The sequence below is a fragment of the Kryptolebias marmoratus genome, linkage group LG14, assembly GCF_001649575.2.
Source record: "Kryptolebias marmoratus isolate JLee-2015 linkage group LG14, ASM164957v2, whole genome shotgun sequence".
NCBI lineage: Eukaryota > Metazoa > Chordata > Actinopteri > Cyprinodontiformes > Rivulidae > Kryptolebias > Kryptolebias marmoratus.
In genome coordinates this window covers 19,137,921-19,162,279 of record NC_051443.1, presented here as the reverse complement: position 1 = coordinate 19,162,279, position 24,359 = coordinate 19,137,921, and the positions used below count along the sequence as shown (strand labels likewise).

Sequence of the window (24,359 nt, the reverse complement as noted above, 5' to 3'; positions counted from 1 at the left end):
AAGTAAGATAGAGTAATAAAACAATATTAATGAAGGAAATAAATTTATACAAAATCAAGGACCTTTTAAACGTATGCTGATCAGTAAAGTTAAGTTCTTGGAAATATTTAAATAAAATGTGTTATGCTTAGCCTCTTTAAATTCCTGCAGATTCACATTATTGGACTTGTGATATGGACAGAATACCTGTATTACTAAAATTGTTCGATCTAAATTTATTTAAATATTTTTTTGTTGTTGTTGTTGATTAAACTTTGTGTGTGAGTTTAAAAGACACTTTTTTGACCTAGTTGGAAACAATAAAATGGTTGAGGAATCTTATCATAATTAGGTGGAGGTGTCTGTTTAAATCTCATGCACTTTAGGGAAAATTACCCTAAAAAACTTTGAATAATCCCCCAAAACAACAGGAATGTTGTACTGTATTGAAAATTCTTCATAAGTGATTAAAAAGCCTCCATTGACAAATAATGGCATGTATTAACCAAAAGTGAGAAACAGATCAATTGTCTTTATTGTTAAGTGTAATTCTCACTTCAGACACTAGATGGCGGCACCGCTTATTTGAACTGGAGAGATGGCCGCCCTCTTCACAGTCAGTCATTAAAAGTGTAAACAAACAAACAGCGAGGTGGGCGCGTTCCTTTTTGGTCTGCCGGGGTGCGACCTGACTAGAAGTGAAGACGAGCGGAAAGTGAGTTTTCCGTTTAAATGACAGAAAAAGAGGGAGGTGTCGTGAACGACCTGTCGGAGCGATCTAAGTTTATTGTTCCATTAGCAATGTGCAACAGAGACATACAAACAAATCCAGAAATCACCTTACTTGTTAGCATAGAGCTTATAATTCATTTTATTCAACAGAAATATTGACTTTATTGATTACGCTTGGACCATGAGATCGAAATAACGCTGTTAGCCTTCTCTCCGCTGGATCTTGAGCTTAGAATCCGGTTGATAAGACGCTTGAAACGGAGTGCAAACTCTGCCCTCAGCCGGTTTGTCAGCCGTGGCTGATAAACTGAGTGCAACCACTAAAAACTGGGTGGGCGTGGCTTGCTTCTTAAAAGGACAGTCGTGAAAAATGTAAACAAATAGGCTAACAGACGTAGCCTGTTTGTTTACTGCACGAAAACTACACCCTTCTCAAGACGAGCATCGACATATTTTTCCGTCGTATTTAAGTCATATATAAATCAGCAACATTTAGAAATATAATATGCATAAAAAACGGTTTCAAATTATATTAAAATATATTTAACACATTGGTGGGGAGTTCAGAGCGTCTGCCAAGCTGCCTGTTCAGGGGATGAAAGGGATTAATCGACCTTGCCAGAGCTTTTTTCGCCTGTAAACCAATTATATAACCGTGTTATACAATAAATGCAAGTTAATTAAAGCTATTAAAGGAGGGTAGGTTTTTCAACACGTATGAGGAGGGGGGAAATTTGGGTCTGCAGAGGTCTCCATCTCCGTTTGTTGGCTCGGTATCGCTGCTGAGCTGGCTTCTCATCTTTCTCCTCCTCCTCCTCCTCCTCCTCCTCCTCTTCCTCCTCCCCTCCTCTTCCTCTCGTCTCAGCAGAGCAGGAGGACTGAAAGTGGCTTCTCTAAGACTCGCCCATTGTTGCGTAGTTCGTACTGTGGGGTGAGAGAAAATAAAAATCATTTTCTACGAGCTTCGATCCGAGCATCCATAGGAAGGAGAGGCGCGTTGAAGCCAGCCCCTGCAGCTGTCCTGTCGCGCGTGAATCCGAAGCACCGCCCGAGTGGAAATGGTCGTGCAGAGAGTGATCCGCGCTGTCATCATGGGACCTCCGGGTTCGGGGAAAGGGACGGTGTCCGGGCGCATTAGCAAAACTTTTGGACTCAAGCACGTCTCCAGCGGGGACATTTTAAGAGCCAACATCAAGGAACAAACAGGTGAGGCAGACGAAAGCAAAACTGAAGGCACACAGCTGCGGCACGTGTCAGAGATTAACTTTAAGAACACCATTTCAGGGCTGGTCTTTTATTAAAAGTGTGAATGTTGATTCTGCATTCACACTTTTGTATTCCTGTTTTTTTTTTTTAAATTTTGCAATATCTGTTTTGCAATCAGAACCTCTTCTGCATACTTTGTGCTATTAATGGATTCAGCTCATTCAGCAGATCTGTGTTATGAGTTTTGTAACTTTTATACTGCATACTATAAACTATTTAACTTTATTTACAAATATTTACCCTGTAGAAATACACTGAGAGCTCCTCAGTTCCTTTTAAAACTTAAAAAATCCTGCTCTGTTTTATGTTCTTTTGCTACTTTTAGCTTCTAGTTAGCCTTTGCTACTTTTAACTTTCAGATATCATTTTGTTAGTTTTAGCCTTTAGCCAGGTTGTTTTGCTACAATTAGTTTGCCCTTTGCAGCTTTTAGCTGACCTTTTGCTGCTTTTTAGGTAATCTTTTGCTAATTTTAGCTTTTAGGTACCTTTCTGCTACTTTTAGATCCAATTTTGCTGCTTTTAGCTCTAGTTCTGCTGCTATTAGGTTCTAACTAACCTTTTGATACTATTAGCTTTTAGCTGGTGTTTTGCTACATTTAGCTTGTTACATCAGTTTCTTCAGCAGGTTTCGGCAGTCACTCAGCATTCACTGTATTTTTTGCAGAAAACGCAGCTCTTCTAGTTAATTTTTTTTTAATAAAAGGCGATCGTGGCGATTGAAAACTTTGCTGAAAATGTTCTGCGTCTTGTGATAAGAGCACCACTCCTATTTATTTCTTATCTTGCTTCGACATGCCACAGATGAAAGGCGTATGAAAGTCAAGTTTCCACTCAGACTAAAGTCAAACAGGTCCGCAGGGTTATAGACTGTTTATAGATGGTTTTATGTTTGCACTAAAAACATTCGCCTGAGCTTTGGAAGGAGGTCAGCTGCTCCTTGGGTGAAGATTAAAAAAGAGCTGTAAAGATAACTGCGACTGTGAGCTTATGCTCCTTCAGAGGAACGAGCACTGATCAAGAAATCATTTATAACAGCTGCATGATAGAGGGAACATGGCTACAGAAAAATTCAAACAGGTTTTGGAGCCTTGTGCACATGGTGGACGTTTTGATTTTCCAAGTTTTAACTTCCTCCTTGTATCTGCTGCAGCTGTAAGCAGCTCCACGTTTTACTGCGGAAGGCCTATCATGTCTTGAAGGAAGGCATATCTCCAGAGTTTTAGACTAAGAGTATGTGCTGTGGATGACTCTCAGCTACTACTGTGTCAAATTTTAGCTCAATGTCTGTGAAACTGACTGAGTTACCGCCATTTTGGGGCTGGGTAATGTTGATTAACTGTGGCGTCTATCTTGTGTTGGATTGACTCCAAAAGTGAAACAGTTGCAGATGCACACCCAGTAATTACTTTCTGACAGTTTTATTAAAATGTGTCCTGTGGTTCTTGACGAACAGCAGACGATAATCAGAACACTCAGACCTAACTAAGGCCCATCTCAGAGTGACTAAACTGACCTGTTTACTCAGCACAAATACATTGATTTCAGAGCTGTTAAACATACAAGTTAAGATAAATAGATTCCTGTTAAGTAAACGTGTTTTCATGCGTTAGTATTTTTTTTTTCTGAGTCAGTACTGATCATGCCTGATTGAATTTCCCACCACAAGTCCTTTGACTTGAACCGCTGACTTTTCACCCCTCCGATTGTTCCTGAATATTCTCATTAATCATTGTGAGATGAAGGCACATTCGTGCTGCAGTTTGAGTGAGACATTTTCCCCCAGTAATCCTTCCCGCTTGTTGCTTTTTCGCTCACCAGCGCCGCACCAGTGCCCTTGAATTCGAGCTGCGATTTATCATGCGGGCCCGCCGCGTACGCCGCGTTCTCTAAACTGACGGAGAGCAGCTCCCTGAAGACTTCCTGTTGTGTCAGAGGCGGTTTGACCTCCGGCACTGTTCGGTGTTGCTGTCGGCGGCTGGTAAACTACAGAGTCAGGTAGTTTCTGCAGGACGATTTCCTCAGCTGGAGTTTGACCAGTTAATGTGGAAGCGAAAGACAAAAAAGAGGGAGTCTTCTAATCTGTGGCAAAGGCAAGAAGGCTGCCACAGCTAATCATTAGCCAACATAAAATGGCTATGACTCAATACATTTTACAGATATTGAGCTGAAACTTGGAGTGGTAGTGGCTGAGAATCATTAACAAGTCACACTCTGAGTGTAACGTCTTGTGATGTTATCTTTTTCGCTCATTCCCGGGTTTGGTTTTGTCTTTCTTGTCAGCAGCTCTCTGAGAAAATATCCTTTGTCCTCCAAACCTTGTCTGGAGGACAAATCTTATATAAAAAAAAAAATCAGGAAACATCTGCGTGTCTTTTCACGAACTTCTGATGCTTCGTTGTCACCGCTGATGAAATGAAAGCCCTGCTTAAAGGAGCACACAGCTGCTGATTGTTGTGAGGGATCGAGGAGTTAGAATAAACAAGGTTTGGGCTGATGAGGTTTGGAAACAAGTCACAGGTCTGACAGATCCTTTGGGTCGCCTAAACTTTAGCTGCTGTACAAGTTTTACACAGAACTAGATTCAAAATGTTGATTTCTTACACATCTTTCTGCAGTTGAGAGATTTGCACACATCCTGCGTACAATGTGCTGTAAAAGAAACAAAAAATGAGGAAGTTATTGTTAAATACCAGCAGCTGAGAATGTCAGTATTTCACTGTGATAAATATGAACACATTCTATGACACACTATGATAATATATTTTAAAAATAGTAATATTCACAGTTGATAACTGTTCTTTGTTTACAGTCAATTTGAATTGCGTTTAATGTGTATTTTGTTTATTTCTTGCATTACAAAATCACAACATTACATATGGTAAACTATCACAAATCAAGAAACAATATAATGCTTTCATTTTTAGTTTTAATTTGTTAAAAACAAACAAACACATACTGCAGCCCGGCATGTGCTGGGTACTCTAAGTACTGAGTACTTACCAGATACCTAAAAGGGCTGGGTTGTACTATGAAGGGACTTGTTACCCAGTACTTACAGGGTTGTCTTGTATTGCTACCTTAGTGTTTTTTAAAGAAAATAAAACTGTAAAAATGACAGTTTTTTGATTTGTGGTAGTATATCATATGTATGTAATTCAGTAATTTGTTTTTAATGTAATTCTCTTTTGCCATAATCAGGCAAACCTTTTTAACAATATAGCTGTTAGTCTTCAGAGCTGCCTGAAGTTTTGGATTCTGTTGTAAATTAAATGACAGGTTTGCCGCTTTTGTTAAATGTAATTCTAAATACAGCTGGCTGAAAAGTAAAACATGCTGAATTTTCTGGTTTGAATAGAAACTTGACACCACATGTATTGGACAAACAGAGTGCTTTTAAAGCTTCCTGATGCACGTGAGTGTGATGGTTTCCTCTGTTCTTTTTGTAAACCAGAGCTCGGCCTGTTGATGAAGTCCTGCATCGATCAGGGACAGCTGGTCCCCGACGCCATCATGTCCCGCATCATCCTGAACGACCTGAGGAGGATAGACCACAGCGGCTGGCTGCTGGATGGTAGGAAAACTCAAATTTGTTTCGCTTGTCAGGTTTTTTTTTTTTTTTTTTCTTTTTCAGGGAAATGTTATCAGCTTTCAGTGCTCAAGGTCTCAGGGCGTGTGTGAGACCGGCCATTTATAGTTTGCTCTCTAATAATAGATAAACTACTAAACAGATGGTTAATTACCTCCGCCAAGAAGGTTACGTTTTTGGTAGTGTTGGTTGGTTGGTTTGTTGGCAAGATTACTTAAAAACCAACGAACAGATTTGGATGAAATTTTCAGGAAATGTTGAGGTTGTTGCAAGGAAGAATTGACAAAATTTTGGTGATTGTACTGTTTTTAATGACACTATGGCCTTGAAGAAGGTCCTAATTTCATCCTGTTTTCAGTCACAGTGTAATTGCCTGTACGTATACAAGACTCTATGGGACAGATTTCACTGACACTCTCAGATCATGATCATTTTTATTTCATCCACATCTGATAAACCTTTGGAGTCAACCCAGTTTAAGATGGACACCAAGGCTAATCAAATGTAGCACATAAATAGCTATAACTTAGTTGATTTTACAGATATTAAGCCAAAAATTGGCATGGTAGTAGCTGAGAGTCATCATGATCACATGATCCAGTCAGTGACAGATTGCACTAAAGATATGTGATATGCATTCTTTCAAGGAATGCTAGTTTTATTAAATGTTAACATTTCTCACATCTGTTTCTGTTCTTTACGCTTATTGTTTTGTTTTTCCCAGGATTCCCTCGGACAGTCTCCCAGGCAGAAGCTCTCGATAACGCCTACATGATAGACACGGTCATCAACCTCAACGTGCCTTTCCTGACCATCAAAGAGAGGCTGACTTCTCGTTGGACTCACATCGCAAGCGGCAGAGTCTACAACACGGATTTCAACCCGCCTAAAGTTACCGTAAATACAGCCTTTCCTACGTACGTTTGCCAGTTTGTCCGAAACGAATCGGTGGGATCAATGAGAACCTTTTGAATTCATCACAAAGTTATTACTCTCCTTGTTAAGCTCACTTCTGATCTGGCATCAATGATCCCCAGCAGCTGGCTGGTTTGCGACCCGCAGCCGTTGACCTAAAACAAAATGAAGGTGAACTAAAGCTGTAAGCAGCTGTGAGTGTGTCAGGCAGCTCAGGTGGGTTTAAAGGAAGGCCCTGATCAAACCCCAAACATGGTTTGGCTTTTTGCAGCACTTACTGTTGCTCAGATAATGCACTTCTTTTCAAAAATCCACTTTTGGTATGAAGATCACCTATACAAAAGTTGACTTTTCAAACTTTGAAAAATGTACGTGTGATCTTCCAGCAGTGAAAGGTTTTTGTAAATTAGGCATCCAATTAAAAAGTTAGGTGAATAAACACACCTCTAAATGTGCCTGATGGGTGGCATTGGATGAAAAGTGAAAAGTTTCCTGGTAGACACCGATAATACGGCTTTGTATTTACCCAGTATCTACTGAGTACATACAGGATACATACCTGGTACTTACCCACTACGTACTGGGTACATAGTGGGTAACAAGTTACTTCATAATACAGCCCGTTCCCTGTAGGTACCAGGTGTGTACCCAGTACTCACAGGGCTGTACTATGTACTGCTACCTTAGTTGTATACCATTAATGAGAACACCTGTGTAACTCAGATGGGATAATAATAATATCTCAGATTAGTTGATTATGTTGTTAAACCTTTTTTTGGAACATTTCTGCGTATTGTTTAACAGGCGTGGTACTTTCTCGGAGCTCTCGTGAAACCCATTCAGAGAGTTCTGATGAGAGAACTTACCTCGGCACGTTTGTCTCTCTTTCCAGGGTTTGGATGACGTGACGGGGGAACCTCTGGTCCAGAGAGATGATGACAAACCAGAGACAGTCACACGAAGACTGAAGGGCTACGAAACCCAGACGGAACCCGTCCTGGAGTACTACAGGTAGGCCGTCATACACACAAACACCCAGGGAAACATTACTGCATATGGAAGTTCATGTGAATTTAAGGAACATTATTTCATTAACGCATATAAACTAATTTGCTTGATTGAATCTTTTTTTTTTGATTAAACACAAAATTATTTGGGCCTTTAATTAAAGTTTCTTTGCAGAATCTTCTGTATCATGTAAAATATTTTATTTTGCATCACCAGAAACAGACATCTGATATAAAAAATGTGACACGTTTGCTTCAATGTAGGTCGTCGCCTCTAATGAACCCTGACCTTAAGAATCAAATCCTAAGAAGAAGAATACAAGCAAAGTGCAGATTGAGCCTTAAATGTTTCAGCGTTTTTTCTGGACATTTAACAATATCAGAAAAAGACACAACTGGCCCTAAATGTTCAATTTTTGTTCCAATAAGACACGAAAATATTCAAATTTTCTTCTTTTTTGACATTATATACAAGAATATGGAACTATCTGATCACAATCCTTGAAAGTTCCCTCTTCAGATGCCAACAGACCAGTTGACGTTGCTTCATTCATTTTACAGTATATTTAAAATGTGATGATTACTGTTCTGCATACGTTAAGAGTTACAGATAAATCGTAATGCTGAAGCACCAAGTAAAAACAGAAACTGAAGCGCCGTTTGCTGCTTTGTGTCCTTTAAGGAGTAAAGGCGTGCTGGAGACCTTCTCGGGGACGGAAACCAACAAGATCTGGCCTCACGTCGAAGCTTTCCTCCACAGAAAATTCTCCTCGCTCAGCCAAAGAGTTGCTTAAAGAGCCTGGAACGGAACCAGGAGGCCGGGAGTTTACTGAAACGAGCCAATCCAAGTGCCAGAAGAACGGGGGCGTTATCGGTGAACGTTGGCGTGAATCCGACGCTCTGAATTTTCAAAATGAAGACAAAGCAAAATTAGTTCATTTCACACGAGACTATAGATGTTAGGATTTCTTTTCAGTGCTCACTGCAGCACTGCAGGTTTGTTACCATCAGAGTTTGGGGAAAATCAGGGTAGTTTGTGCGTAACGAGTGTCTCTTCCATCCATTTTGTGCCTTTTTTAAAGCCAGGAGCTAAATACTGAATCATGTAGGATCTGAAACAGGAGAGAATATGAGGAATGTAACCAGCTTTAGTTCTTATCATTTTAATCCCAGCAACACTGAGACAGAGTGCTGAAACCTTTTGGATAATGAAAACAGTGTGGTGAGCTTTTTAAAATGTGTGCATGAACGCCTCATGGGGCCTGGTTTTTATGCTGCGAGGGGTTAAAGGGAACCCGATGCTTACGCACACAAGTGCCTTTTGCTGCTTTTGTCGAGCAGCTCAAGAAGTTTGGTTATAAATACTTTGTTTCCTCCCAGTCATGGACCACAATTATTGTATTGAATACTTTTAATGACATGAAACCATCATGATGTTTCAACCACTTCAAGTCTTAATCGTAACGCCTCTTAAACACTCCAAATTCTTTTCATTTTGACCATTTGTCAATTACGTCTTAACAATAATAATAATAATAATCATATACTTTGACACAGTTTTTACAGGGTTAAATGTTGTTGGAAAGCATCAGCTTGCTGTTTTTACACATTGCTTACATGTTTACCCTGTTAAAAGCCTTAAAGTGTGTATCTGCTGTGTACTGTACGTGCCAACTCACGTTTTCTGCACTTCCGTCTTTAAAAGCATCGAGCATCTCCTTTCATGTACAGTTCAGCACTGTCACAAGTATGTATAAATCACAATAAACCAGTTGTACTGTACACTGGGTGTTTCAATTGATCGACTTTGACGTTATGGAACATCAGCCTCTGAAACAGTGGAAGTGGTCCGTTGACAGCGGTGCAGCAGAAGCAGCGAGGAACTCCGTGCTCCAGCTCCACACGGGCCGATGGAAGATGAAGAATCCCAGCTAGCAGAGTTAGCAGCAGCACTATCAGTTCCGACCGTGTGGATATGGTCATTTAAAAAAAACAACACAAAACAGGAAACAGTCCTAAATCATAAAGCAGCAGCTGAGATCAGTGTTCATCAAACTGCTCACTCTGATTTTTAACAGTTTGTGATCTGGTGTAAAAGCTTTTAAAATGCTGCCATGAAGTTTCGGAGACTGGAGTTGTTTGAAGATGGCAGCACTCGCTTTGGTTTGGCGTCTCAAACTAGCCGTGACTTCGCCAGTCGAGCCTAAAAACTACACCAAACTGAGGCTTCATGGAGCCATCTCTGACAGGTAAGATATTGATTGTTCATAACCTTTCCACAAAACTCCACTTCAAAAAAAAAAATTATATATATATATATATATATATATATATATATATATATATATATATATATATATATATATATATATATATATATATATATATATAACCACTTGAACTCCAGAAACACAATTTAGGAAGACACCAGAAGCAGCACCTTACTACAGCTATTTAAACCCAGTTATTATTTTTGCATAGTTAAATGGGTATTATGGAGAAAGAATAAAAAATAAATAAAATATGTTTAATTAAAGAATAGATGGAGAATGTCATGAATTCCTGCTAATGATTATCACTATTATAAAGCTGATGATAAAGTTTTCTGTATTTCAGTTCTATTAAATTAAATGATGTAATGTTTGCATCTGACAATTACAGATTTATTCTTTTATAATCCCAAGTTACAGGAATTTATGACTCACTGCAATTTCATTCATGCCATTATTGTGACTCAAGCTGTGGCCAAGTGTTCCTTATATATTAAAACTAAATTTAAAATAAAAAAATATGGTTTAATTTTCCACAGTTTTCAACTTTCCTGCTGATAAAACCTGTTTGATTCATCATCATCATCATCAGCAGCAGCAGCAGCTCAGGTGTAGTGAAATAAAGACAGTTGTGATACGTTGGTTGTTGCATCGTAAAATCCTCCATTTATCCCAGCAGCTTTGAGTCAAACATTAGATTTAATGCTTCACATATTCCTAATTCCTCTGAAAGTCTCAGCGTTGCTCAGAAAAGTTTTTAGGTTTCCTGATAACTTAAAGGAAAAAAAAAAACATGCAAAAAGCAGCAAACAACAAAACAATGTTTAATATTAATTCCATCTCTCATTTCTAATTTCCTGCATGATGAGAAAACACAATTTAAACAAACAAAAAAAAGATGGCCATTATTTCAAGTGCTTTAAAGAATTCACCTTTATGTCGTTTTTAAATTTAAATAAACACATTTTTATGTAAAGAACTCAGCCTTTATCTGCACTAATTCAGTAAAAATCTCTTTGAATAGTCTAGCCCTTTCTCCATCCACTCCTCCTTTACCCACATAATTAAACCTCCACAGAGCGTGCGTGCGTGTGTAGATACTTTTGGCTGTCAATACTTAAAAAAGGTACAGCTGGCAAAACCTTAAAGATCTAGTCAGTTCTTGTTGGTTATACCACCAAATCAGAAAGAAAAAAAAAAGAAATCGATGCATGATGTTGGCTGGTTAATCAGCAACAAGTCAGTTTCCAGGGGAGCAACTTTCAGCTGTTTACAGGACGATGTGTTTCACCGTCAGCCTCTCGCCTGCTCCCATCACCTCTCAGCTTGGCCTCCAGGTAAGCCGACCTGCTGTCACAAACGCTGTTCCGCCCACATTATTTACTCTTGCCACCAGGTACAGCAGTTGTTTTTTTTTAAGCATAAATCGTGTTAACTGAATGTTAAAACGACTGACGGGTATTTTCGTGTTTCATGACTTCCAGAGCAGTTTAAGCTCCTTTACAGCCGAGATACAACATGTTAATAATGAATGAACAGAACAGATTTTACCAGACAACACCAATGAACACTTTTTGGAAAGGGAATTATTTACTGTAATACTTAAACTGCCTAAAGCATCCTCTAACCCTCTCATGTTAATCACAGCACCACTGATCAAACACACAGAGTCTCTCTGGTCATTAAAACTGTTTTGCATCTTTCAGAAACTACCCATCCAATTTTTAACCTGACGGACTGAAGGCAGCCAGATGTGCTGCTCATGATGGCCTTTCTGTCAAAAACAAAGGGGACAAAAATTACATTTAAAGAACTGCAGAAACCGAAGCATCTCAGTTTCATTCCTATCTGAGACTCAAAGAGAATACATTATTTATCGGCCTGCGAGCAGCTTCTTTACATTCAGATCAGGCAGGGAGAACCTGCGGGGAGAACCTGACCACAGCAGAGCGCCTGCTTCAGGCTGGTCAGTCGATTTGATGGCTGGACTAAAAAAAAAAAAACAACTGTAAAATTCCTATTTCTCCTGTTGATGCAACAACAACAAAAAAATAATAATCCACCTTCACCACTTTTTGCATGTGAGCTTAAAGCCAAGAGGTTTGACAGCAGATAATAAATTTGAAATAAAAAAACAAAAACAAGGTGATATGATGTCTAATATGAGATGGTAACAAAATGGAAACTCTTGGATCTATTCTTCAAATCACATCATTATTTCACTAATAAGAAGCACTTTTTAGCGTGACTGAAATCAAATAAATTCAATCTATCAACCAGCCGAACTTCAGCTAAAACTCAGCGTATCACATCCTGACAGTTCTCTCAGACGTCACGTGATTCCTCAGTCACTGTTCCGCTGACTGGAGTCCTGACTCCGGTACCCAGATAGTTTGCTTTTTAATAATCTTTGTGTGATCTGGACAAAAATGTGCAACAGTTTGTTGCTTTTCAGAGAACGTGTCTCTGTTGAGCAACAAACACCTTCAAAGGGCTCCATCTATGGCACAACACTTACTCGTTGTGAAAAGACGCCGCTGTAGCCATCCTGTCTGTGGCCAGCAGCAGCAGCCATGTATGAAAGTCAACGCTGAGGAGAGTCCTTTTCCTGCTGATAGTTGCAGCGTGATGACTGATCATGCCTCCGTTTATCCCCGCTCTGTGATGGCGTTTTAGCCCGGTGTGGATGAAGAGCTTCGGACTCTGTGTTCCTACGTGGGAGGGACGGTTGCGATGAAAGAGGAGCAGGGGTCAGACCTACAGTCCTTATGAGAGCTCCATCATCCGCATGTCTTCTGTATCTGTAGTGTCGTCCTTTGTCCATTTCCCTGTGTTTGTCCAAAGTCCAGCCTCTAAGCAACTTTTCGTGTTATATTCAGAGTCCTGAATGATGAAAAATGATAGAAACAGTTAGAAAAACAGGTTCTATTGAGCCCTGTTAACCTAAATTTACACATTTAGAAGATTATGCTGAACATGTAACTCTGTTTATTTATCAAATAACAAAAGCATTTCTCAAGGTCATCGGGTTCAAAATCAGGTCACATGAGACACCATGAGAGGGAAAGAAAACCCCAAATCTAAAAGCAGGATGAGCCTGAGTTTCGGCAGGCCTGAACCCCCTAAAGAAGGGGAGGGTTTCCCCCTTTTCTGAGTAGATGTTTGGGGGCGTAGTGAAGCTGTGGGGCCAGCAGTGGGGAGGTGGCTTCCATTCACGCCACCGCTCACAAAAGGCCTTTTCAACGTACAATGAAGTAGTTTTCTTCAACACTCTGCAGCAACGCGGTTCTTACTATCATCAGAGCATTGAAATTCCAACATTTAATAAAGATCTGATCATTTCTGAAGTAGCGTTTATGATATAAAACTAAGAGGGGATTAACAATTTAGATGAGTGTGGGGCTTAAAAAGTAGTTTATTTGGCCACTAATTTAATTGTATGTATATTTGGTCCCACAAGACCTGAAAACAGCAGCTCAGATTTCACAAACGCCTCAAAACCAGTCTGACAAAGATGGAGCGGATCTGCTGTGATTTAGTCCACAAATACAAAGGCTGCTGTTTAATCGTTTGTTGCCTGCAGCAAGGCAGCAACAAGCCATTAAACATGAGTAAAAACTTTACATTACGTTTCTACTTTTCTAACATCTATAATTATCTTTTTATTGCGTCATTACGTGGGAATCTGTAATGTCTAGTTTAAAAAACAGCAAAAGGAGGATAGAGTTTTGCTGAAATCCGGTATAAAATCTACATCACTCTAAGTTTCTCGTTTGAAATTCTGATAAATAAATCTTTTCTTGTTCAACATAAATTATAATAATGTCATTTGCTGGGACATGTAGTTACTCTGATGTTTACATTTCAAATTATGTCCATTTTCTGGGGACACCCTGAATTTTAAGTGACACCTTTCAGGTTTTTTGATTACTGTGCTTTTAATATTTCATCTTTCTATAGTTTTCAAATGAACACAGAAATGTAAGAAGTTAGAAAGAACTGCATTCAGTTCCGATATGAGTAAGAAATACTCAGAGGTGCCACCTAGCAGCTGATCAGGGGAACTACAACAGCCTTGATAACTCAGGAAAACAAGGCAGTGCTTACTTGGATTATGAAGTTCGTTGGTTCTTTGGTGTCAAATCTGTAGTTTGTGCCAGAGTTGGAGGTGTGGTTTTTACATTTAACGGTGTATTCTTTCACTCTCTGTTTGAAGCCTTCGAGTTCTGCGTGGAAGACTTCCAAGTAGACCTCCTGTCCCTCCTACAGAGAGACAACAGTGAAAACAAACAGCTGTAGTAGCACACAAAGGTTTACAGAAAACATAAAAAGGGTGATGAGAAAACGTTCAAATGTGATTCATCTCTTCAGCAGAAATCCACACAGTTTAACTCCTAACATCTGCTGTAAGCGTCACACACATGTACGTGTAGCATACAGCGCGTCGGTCTTACTTTGGCTTTGTGGAAGAACTGCCTGAAGCAGCCCCGGGGGTCCTGCTGAGAGTTTGACGCCATCTCCAAGATAAACTGCATGACTACAGCTTGGTGCGCCACCTGCTCCATCAGGGCTTCTTTCTGCAAAACAACACACACACACGAAAAAAAGGTTTGGAACTTTTAAACTGAGCCCAAAGTTTAAAAAAAAACAACTCAATTTTACCCCAAGAAATCATTTTATTCAAGCTGTCAGATTATTAGACTAATACAATTACTTCATATTTAAACTGGTAAACATGATGTTTATTGTTTATTTGTAGCCAGAGTGAGAATAAACTCAGTGAAGCTTCAAACTGTATGTTAGGAGCATCTCTGTCAGAGAGGTTCAGCTTACAGAGGGAGGCAGTTTTAACCTCTGAAGGCCTTCCTTTGGTGCAGAAAAGGATTTTAAATGAGCAGGTGAAATGGAAAAGTAATATATATCAGACAGTCAAACATTTATGTGCTTTCTGAACCACCATGGGTCGAATTAATCTATAAAACACTGCATAGCAAAAAATGCAGCTATATTGCTGCAAAGTGATAGGAAACGTGCAAATGCAAACACCAAAACTCACCATGATTAGATAAATTAAGTGCATTTAAAAATGTTATTCCTAAAGAGTGATTTCTCTTCTGTGAAATGTCAGAATTTCAGGTGTGAAAAAGGTTTATTTCAGGAGATACAGTGATGTCTAACAGTGTACAAATTAGGGAAGGTGGCCATATCTTCAGTGTTTGGGGTTTTGTTTCATGATTCTGAGCTTTTTGGAAGAAGAACCAAATGCTGCTCGTAATGAGACAAGATTAATTGTTACGTCTGTTCTGTTAAAGGACATCGTTTCGATCCAGTCATCGTCACATTACCCCTTCTTGCTGCAGTCGAATGCTCCACAGAGTTAAGAAGCTGGCCGTTTCCTCACAGATGAGCTGAGGCGTGTCGGAGAGAAATCTCTGGCTGTCGTCCCATCTCCGCAACATACCTGAAACACAGAACATCTGTTTTATGAAGACCTCAGAAAACACCTCATTAGTTAGAGATAAACAAATAATAATAATATTGTAATTTGTTCTAAAGTGAGCAACAGCTGCGCACTTTTCAGCTGTTCTGAAAATGATTTAATCATACAGAAATCTTCTCAGCAAAGCAAATGATCTACTTGTATTCATAAAGTATTGGCTGAAATTTAAAGTAATAAGTCCAAACCAACACTTGTGATTTTGTGTCCCACTTACCAAAATGCCTGAGCTCTTGTTCATACTTCTGAAGAAAGGTTTTGCACTTGTCCTGATCCACGTCTACAGGCTGATTTTGGGCGTTGATGATACTCTAGGGAAGAAAAGATAACATTAAATTTGTGAACACACGACTTTAGAGTCAGCAGAAGGTAGGTGCAGACAAATACTTGAAAAATGTATCATATACAAATAACACGATGAATCTATATTTCGTCAAGTCTTCTAGTTCGGGCATAAATGATATATTCATCAAACATTTTCCTTCACCCTATCAAAAACGTCCCAGCTTCCGGTATCGCCAAGCACGGGACTGCGACTGGGTCCCTGAGCTCCCAGCATGCTCTCTTTGCGACGCCACTCCTCCTCGGTGCTCGTGAGTTCTGCCGGGCAAGTGAGAGTCCGGGCGCGTTCCTGCTCCAGCGACTCGGAGCTGTGGACGCCTAAAGAGCACAGCTGGTCCTGCGCCTCAGCCAGTCGCCAGCCGGAGACAATGGAGGCCTTCACACAGCGCTGCTGGCTCTGACACAGCGACGCCACGGCGCAGTCACAGAGGTGTGGTGGCGGCGGCTGCTGCTGGGAGGAAGACAAAAGAAACCTTCATCAACAGGCTTCATTAGCACAGAAGATGCTTTTCCCTGCATTATAACTAGAAACAACTGTTATATTATTACTAACAGCAAAAGCATATCCAAAAATGTTTGGATTGAGAGGGATATAATCTTGATTAAAGACTTGACTGATGATATTTACCACCTTCATACCTACAAAATGCTTTATGTGTTGTGATTTTCATTCACTTCCCCTTACTTGTTATTTTGATTTTAGTCATACATGTTAGAAATCTGTCACAGCTGACTATTTGTTGCATTTCTATGTAATTACTCAGGTATGAGCAGAGAAGAAAGTACATCAGATTAAAAAAATGAAACCCAAAAGTAGGTCATTAGCTTCTTAGCTTTCATGCTCACAAAGCTGGCATGTTTTTACATAAAGTAGAGCATTAGGACATTTAAATAAAGGGGTGGTTTGTTTACTTTGTCTAATATTGCAGCTGTCAGTGTTCTGGAACATATGTTGTTTGTTTCTGATCCCTGATCTCATCAATCTTTTCATCTCCAAGGAAAACTCAGTCGTATCTTAATCATTTACTGAGGAGATTAATACACCTTTCACCTTTGTTGAATCAGGGTCAGCATTTACTCTCTGGTATGCAGCTCAACACAGCTCACTTTGTATTTTGTGGGAATAACAAGCTTGGCAAGAATAATATTAATAATTCTCATCATTTTAAAACAGACATTAGCCCCACACTTTACTCAGTGTTTAGCCCTGTAGCTCTGAAGTGGGCTCACTTCCTTCAAACATCCCCCCTAACAGAGTTAGCCACTGACTTAGCATGTTTGTAATCGTTAGTAACCTCTGTCATGCTAGGTGGCAGTTTTCCCACTAAAAGTGCGACAGCAAAGCTAATTAGTTACCTGCTGGTGAGAATGGGCTTCACTGAAACCACTTGGTGTCGACGTGGGGCCACTGTTGGACTCCTGGGTTGGCTGAGGAGAAGCTCCGTTGCTCAGCCACTCCATAACCACTGCCCGTTAGACCCGCTAGCTAGGCTAAGCTAGCTGTGTTTTGGTGCTTCGGAAAAGTTCGGGTACTTATATTCTGCTGTAAACCGCAGTTATACGTGTGACAAAAAACGCCTCTTGAAAGGTCCGCGGCGCAAAATAAAAAGTATGACTCAAGAGACCGCTGACAACGTAACAACAACTGTCCCAACTAACCCCGGTTACGTCTATTTTTAAGAGATTACGTGACGGTCACGTGACGCTGTTTCGGACCACGTGACAAGGTATAACTTTCTACTGCTTTCTATTTAATTCTGGAGAATTCTAACTTTCAGAAAGCTACGCAGTATTTCAGACGATTCCTAATTAATGTAAAACGAACAAAGGGAAAGGAAATAAAAAATAACTGATGTTTAACTGAAATTTAAGACAGGGTGCAACTGAAGCACGCTACATTTCGTGCTACAATTCTTGACCAGAAGGTGGCGGTAGTTTACTGTAACTGCGGGTGTCCTCTCAGGATTCACCAACAGAACGAGAACAAAGGGCTAATTTGCCCCGATTTTAGATCTTCCAGGCTACCGTAGCGTCAACGTGTGTTTCCCGTTTTTGGATAAAACCCTATCTTTCAATGTAGTTGTTTAATTTTTCTAGTATATATACAATGTGCCTCCAACTGTGATCCGCGGATTCAGCTGAACAAGTCCAGGTTGTGCATGTAGCGTTAACGCAGGAGCGCCAGGCGCTGCCTGACACAAAAAACTCAGGGCTGAAAGTGCTCATTAAAAAGCGAGTTTAAACGCATCAAGTAAGGTAGGCTATCTGAAGACATCTAACAAACTGAGATAAATTAGTCGACGGTGAGTCTGTTTATACGGATATAAACTGTAAAATTCTTGTGCTGAGATATGTTTTACTTGTTGACACAGTAAACACAACAAAGTGTTTAGTAGAACAGCATTCAACCACCTATTAGCCCTGTGTTTTTTTGTGAACTAGCTTAAAAACTGGGCAAAAAAGTCACGTGTTTCCTGTGAGGCTATGACTTTTACGCTTGAGAAAATGAATAAAACGCGACAGTATTATTTGAGAAGTTGTCGTAAGAGAATGGTTTCGATTTTACCGAGCCAGACAAGCTAATGCTTCCTTACAAACTATGAAGTCGGGGATTCGGGTATTTTCTCACCACGAGGTGGGGATAAAAGATAAATAGTTGATTTTCTGTTTACGGCCTGTAGCTGCTGGATCTCAGTCAGTACCTTCACTCCTTTATACTTGGATATTACACTACCACAGGTCACCTGTAGTTACCAGACATCAAACATCTCAGTCACACTTTTAATAGGCTTTTCTTTTTTTAGCACAAAATAATACATTCTTTGGGTATAAGGTTATATAGGAATAACTGAATAATGCAGACCTAAGATTATGTTTATTTATTTTTCAGTATGAGGTGATTCACCTTCAGAGCCTGTTCAAACAAAAACTGCAAACAGACCAGGCGCCATCTCTGACACAAAAATAAACAAGCCAGGAACATGCGCACACCAGTAAAGAAAGAAAATATATGATTGGCTAAATGTTATTTCTAGTCAACTATAAGTTAAAATATCAGTAATTCTGTGATTAAACTAGTCAAATTTGTTAAAATTAACATGCACTTTGTTGCACATGTCAACAAAACTAGGAGAGCAGCAGGAATTGATCAGAAATTAACATGTTTCAGAACAAATATTTGTAAAAAGATGACTTATTAATGACATTTTGAAAGTATCTTTAGTTAGGATCGTTTCTATTTCTCCTCACAAAAACTTTACCCAAGTTCAGCTTCTTAGTTTTCCAAAAAGAAGAGCGCGTTTAGGTTTTCTTTGTCAGCTTTTATACATATAACAACTGTGAACACCAACCTGAAACAGCTAATAATATAAAGCGCTGTATCCTAGATTTTACACATGTCAGATATATTATTTCTTATACCAGTTACAGATTTCCTTTTTGCCTGTTTGCTTCTTTTCCACAGAGTAACAGCAGCACGCCATCCGGTGGACAGAAATGAACCGTAATAATCAGGAAGAAATGGGTTAGTACCTCAGTATGCATAATAACATAACAAGCATTCATATGGATAACAACGCAAACACATTTGGACTCATAGTAATTCTTGTGATGGTCATTCAGAGGTACAGCTATCAAGAGATATAAGGTAGATGCAGGTAATACTTGCAGTAAAATATAGATTTCATGCAGTGTTGTTAAGGTCAGAGAACAAAACTTTAAAGTTGTGATAGGCAATGTGTATCACCAAGCATCCATCCATCCATTTTCTTTAACCGCTTCTCCATTCCGGGTCGCGGGTAGCTGGTGCCTAACCCCAGCAGTCACTGTGCGAGAGGCGGGGGACACCCTGGACAGGTCGCAAGTCCATCGCAGGGCCACATATAGACAAACGACACAAACAACCATTCACACTCTCACTCACACCTAGGGACAATTTTAGAGTCATCAATTAACCTAACATGCATGTTTTTGGTCTGTGGGAGGAAACCGGAGTACCCGGAGTAAACCCACGTGTGCACAGGGAGAACATGCAAACTCTACCCAGAAAGGCCCCAGGCCGGGAAGTGATCCTGCAACCTTCTTGCTGGGAGGCAACAGCTCTAACCACTATGCCACTGTGCCACCCTGTATCACCAAGCATTTATACATATATACTATATTAAAATTTTGTTAGTGAAAACAATTTATGAGAAGGTGGTTGTATTAAAACTGTTTGGCTACATAAAATTGCATCTAAGACTTTATTTTTTATGGCCAAATATAACAAATAGAGCTTGCTTTATAATCAAAATATTTCCAGGTCATCAATGGTTTAAAAATACCAGCCACTATTTCTTCAGATTACCTACATGTATCTCGTGTTCATTTTGTATATTTGTTCATCATTGTAGAAACAAGCTAAGTTTAAATACACGTGGTTTATTTATATAACACCAGTTGACAAGAAAAGTGATCTCAGGGCTCGACATAGAAAATAAACAAACAATTCAAACAGTTCAGTTTGGAATTGTCTCCTACCTTTTGCAAGAAATGAGCTGAAGAAATAAGCTACTGAGATGTAAACATCTCTTTAATAGGCATCATAATTTGCTATTACTGGTCCTCATTTACAAACTTGTGTAACAGCACCCGATGACGGCCCGTTTTAGTGTCTTTAGCAGGATATAAAAGGAGAGAAGCACTTATCGAAGAATGTTGTGGCATCTTTCCAGCGGATTGGAGCTACTTGCGTGACTTCCAAGCTGTTCTGGTGGCTGTATTAACACCAAATGATTCATTTGGGTGTTTATTTGACTTTGACAGCTGCTTGACAACATGCAGTCAAACCTGCCTCTCGTTTTGCAAGAATTGGTATTTGTTAAGGTATTATAGGCTGTGAAATCTGTCATATTAAACAAAAAAAAGCATCAACTTCCCAGAGGTGAATGAGTTCATGGACTCTATGTGTGTCCATGTGTTTGAATGCGGTGATAGGGTTATTATCTTGTAATGAATGGGGGAGCCTCTAGCTCTGTCATTCGCACTCCAGCCAAGACCGTAAAGAAGCTACATGCTCAGCATTCCTCTCCTCATCCAAACAGTGAGACTCAAGTGGGTTGCGCTGTTTGTGTTTGTGTGAGTCCCCTGTGCACGTCCTCTGCTGCATGTTCGTCAGTGGGATGAATGGGCTGGAGTGGGGTGTAAAACAGCGGGGAACCACAGAGGAGAGCAGAGGGAATCCTGCAGCCATTCAAGTGTTTTAAATTACAGGACATATGAGGGGACCCTGGCAGTGTTGTTTTATTATGCATGTCTTTGTCCTTTTAATGCATAACCAGTATCCTTTGCCTGTTTTCTGTAGCGTACAGTGATGTGGTGTGACAAAGCACGTCACTTTAAAAAGAGGAGTTTTCTTAACTGAATTCTGAATAATTAGGAGTCAACAAGCCTGAGTTGACAGTAGAAAGTAGGAAAATGCTGATTTAAGGGATTCAAATCATGCAGACTGGCGCTGTCCTAAATAAAAACGCACAACCAAGTCTTAGGAACGTCTTCAAGACTTAATGTTTTGTTTTGTTTTGGCATAGTAACATAACAACATTTTGTCTTGAAAGGATGTAAAGAAGAACTTGTATGGAAGCAAAATTAGTGATAATCCTATAAGAGTGGGAGCACATTTATAAATAAAATGTTTTTTAGAGTTTGTTTTGAGACGTTGAATAATGAGAAAGTTCTAAAATAAGTGGGAGAAATGCTCAAAAACAGGAGTTGCTGCCTTCAGAGTATAAAACACAGTAGAGATTAGAGGCTGACGTAGAGAGAGAACTTTAGGTCTGCTTTCCCAGGCCGTGTATCAGGAAGACTGTGTTTTTTACAGCAGCGCACAGCCTTTTTTCCTGGGGAAATCCGAGACAAAAATCAAGAGAGGCTGATGTTGGGAGGGAGGAGAGAACAGGAAAACTGGCCCTGGGAAGGAAAGGGGGGAGGAGGGGTGCAGGTACACTGGAGGCCACACAGCATGAGCGACCGACAAAGAAGCCCAAGCTTTTAAGACGGAAGGATTGGTGAAACGCACGTACAAGCAGTCAAAAAATAAATAAATAAATACATATAATACATCTACTTCTGTTTCCAAATTTCTCTGCTTGTTGCAACTTGACCTAAAATGTGCACCGAGACTTTTCTCCAGAGAGTTTCTGGCTGCAGATTGGACTGGAATGCAGAGCGAATGCTGCGGTCCTCCACCATCCAACTAGCCTCAGCTGTTAATCCACTGTTATAGCTGTTACGCTACGCCTGCTAAAGAAATTACGCTTGACATTATATCTACCCAGCCATGCCTATTTTAGAAAGAAAAAAAAAATCCCACATATCACATTACTGGTAAACTCAAATTAAGGTGGATAGAAAAATGGTAATTTGAGACTTTTGGCGACATATTTACACAACTTGCAATCGAGAAGGAAAACATAATAGAGAATATTATTGGTGTTAATAATTTTTGTTAAATCTAAAATTACACAACCAGGAGGTGGCCATCAGAGTTGTGTAACACATAATAGAAGTAATGATTAATATTTATATAAACAGGCAATTTTATAAATGTGTGGAGACCATATTTGTTGCGTTTAGAACCTTAACTTAAATCATAAAGCATGATTTTTTTTTCTTTATCCTTAACACTCTTAAGGTTTATATAGAGAAATCTGTGCCTTTTCTAATTTATTACTTCTCTAGGAATCAGAATTATTTTATCAAGACACCAAAAACAGATTAGAAAGGCACCAAATTCCTCAGGTAGTCTAAGATAACCACCTGTGGATACATTTACTTGACTGTTGTAAATGCATGAAATATAATTTAATTCTCTTTTAACATGCTGCGTTATATTTCTGCTCCAGTCGTTTTTAGTAAGATTGTTGTATCTTGTATGTTATTCATTTCACCTGTCAACTTTATTGAAAAATTAAAACTTTTGCTTAAATATATTTAGTTTTTGTATGATTAAAAGTGTACTTAAATAAGCGATTGCTATATAACTTGACAAAAAATTGCTGATTATTTTTATTAATTACTTAAAACATTGTCCTTTTAATATTCCAGTGATAGTAGTTTATAAATATAAATGTTATATGTGTTTTTCAGCTTGTCTTAAATGGGACTTTTTTTCTTATAACAGAGTAGTTTTACAGTGCAACCTTAGAGCTTTTACTTAAATTAGTGTAAAACAACAGCAACAAAAAAAAAACACCATTAGCTTTTTTTCCCCCCTCTAAGTAGTGGAAACTGAAACCCCACCTGTGTGTGATCCCTCTAGGTCTTGACCCTGCCTTGCTGAGAGACCAGCTCTTTAGACTCTGGAACCAGAAGGATCTGCAGATGGTAAGAGTCACTTTCACAGTGTCGCCTCCACGCATGCAGCAGTCACTGCGTCTGTGTAGGGTCTGCAGTGTGTGTCTGCATGGAGCGCAGGAAGAAGCAAAGCAGAGAGGGATCCCAGCATCTTTAATTGAAGCTCACCAGTCTGCGTCTCTGTGTGTGTGTGTGTGTGTTAATGAGGAAACCAGACTGTCTGTCAGAAGGAAGGAATTTAGGTTGCTCTGAATGAACTTGAGAGGAGGATATTGAGTGGATAACATCTGTTTTGCAAATTAAGACACGGTGCTAGGCATTCTCACACAGATATTAGTTTCTCTTGTAGGAAGTTTCTAACGCCAGAGTTTGCATTTTTACTCTAGAAACCGAAAAACGTCACAACCCTTTGTGTCTGTTGGGCTCAGAGAGTAAAGTTACTGTGGGTTTTTATTTTCATCGGCTACTCTTTCTGTGTCTTTTACCAAAAAGTTTTGTCATCATCAAGTTAAAAGGAGTCCATTCTTGTTGACAGCAGGTCTTTAATACAATCAAGCTGGAATATTTCACTTCTGAGTTACACCAGTAGAGTTTCTGAGACCATTTTCCAAGTCCCAATCGACTTTACTGAACTACAATATATGCTCACAAATCTTAAAACAGCACGTGTGCTCTGTCGCATCGTCATTAGATTTCATTCACGCTCATGCTATCAACCATCTCTGCATGTTTTCATCGATGCACTTTAAACGGCATTTACAACTCAGAAGTGTTTTGAGATGCACAGGTTGCAGGGACCAGGGACTGGTAGCTCGCAGCCGTGCCACAGAGTCCCGGTGATCACTGATGAAAATTCTGAAAAATAGTACAGACAAAGTATTTATCAAGTACAGGTTGCATGCCTGACTTGCTTGAGGTGTTGGAAACCTTGAGTTGTGGAAAACATATGTGTGCAATTAGCCAGTCTTTTGTTCCAGGAGTACAGGTTGCACTTGTGACACGGGCAGCTGTTGATAATCACTCCTGACTTGCGTGTGACGCAGTGGGTATAAAAAGAAAGCCAACAACGTGTCTGCAGCATCTCATCTCTCCTTCATCTGATGAACACTGTATATATTTTTTGTTAAAAAGCATCAGCTTGAATGATAGAAAATGGTGCCCAGGAAGGAGGAAGCAAAAATAATTGGACCTCCATAGAGGGAGAAGCCTGAAGAAACCCAGCCTGAAACATCAGCGGGACAAAGAGCTAGAATTTGATGACGGTGATGATGATAGTAGCACTGGCTATCATCATCACAAATAGCAAGTGTGGAGCGTTTGTGTGGTGCTTTTGAGGCACGTAAATTGTACAACGTCTTCAAGTCATTTGTGCATCTTTCTGTCATTGCGAACCCCCTTCTAGCTGTGCTCCTGACTGGGTTCAGGCATGCACA

General features: G+C 39.7%; 3 protein-coding genes across 4 annotated transcripts in view; 2 read left to right on the top strand and 1 right to left on the bottom strand.

Moving 5' to 3' along the window:
* The first annotated feature begins 1,558 nt into the window (after positions 1–1,558).
* Positions 1,559–9,267, top strand: ak3 (adenylate kinase 3). Its single transcript, XM_017410448.3, has 5 exons — positions 1,559–1,917; positions 5,429–5,548; positions 6,288–6,460; positions 7,371–7,489; positions 8,168–9,267. The coding sequence occupies exons 1-5, from the start codon at positions 1,770–1,772 to the stop codon at positions 8,277–8,279; spliced, it is 672 nt and encodes a 223-aa protein (XP_017265937.1). The 5' UTR covers positions 1,559–1,769; the 3' UTR covers positions 8,280–9,267.
* Positions 9,268–10,564: 1,297 nt separating this feature from the next.
* On the bottom strand, positions 10,565–17,286 carry cdc37l1 (cell division cycle 37-like 1). 2 transcript variants are annotated; one of them, XM_017410455.3, is made up of 7 exons: positions 16,951–17,286; positions 15,740–16,045; positions 15,470–15,563; positions 15,101–15,216; positions 14,210–14,332; positions 13,863–14,018; positions 10,565–12,638 (listed from the first exon to the last, which is right to left on the bottom strand). In XM_017410455.3, the coding sequence occupies exons 1-7, from the start codon at positions 17,053–17,055 to the stop codon at positions 12,522–12,524; spliced, it is 1,017 nt and encodes a 338-aa protein (XP_017265944.1). In that variant the 5' UTR covers positions 17,056–17,286; the 3' UTR covers positions 10,565–12,521. The 2 variants fall into 2 exon arrangements, with proteins under 2 accessions (XP_017265944.1, XP_017265945.1); XM_017410456.3 differs by having other exon boundaries at positions 15,740–16,042; positions 16,951–17,285.
* Positions 17,287–17,778: 492 nt separating this feature from the next.
* Positions 17,779–24,359, top strand: part of exd3 (exonuclease 3'-5' domain containing 3) — a 44,374-nt gene continuing 37,793 nt past the window's right edge. The window contains exons 1-3 of the mRNA XM_017410771.3: positions 17,779–17,897; positions 19,058–19,117; positions 22,892–22,956. Coding sequence (XP_017266260.1) covers positions 19,090–19,117; positions 22,892–22,956 — 93 coding nt within the window. The 5' untranslated portion in view covers positions 17,779–17,897; positions 19,058–19,089. The remainder of the gene's footprint in view (positions 17,898–19,057; positions 19,118–22,891; positions 22,957–24,359) is intronic.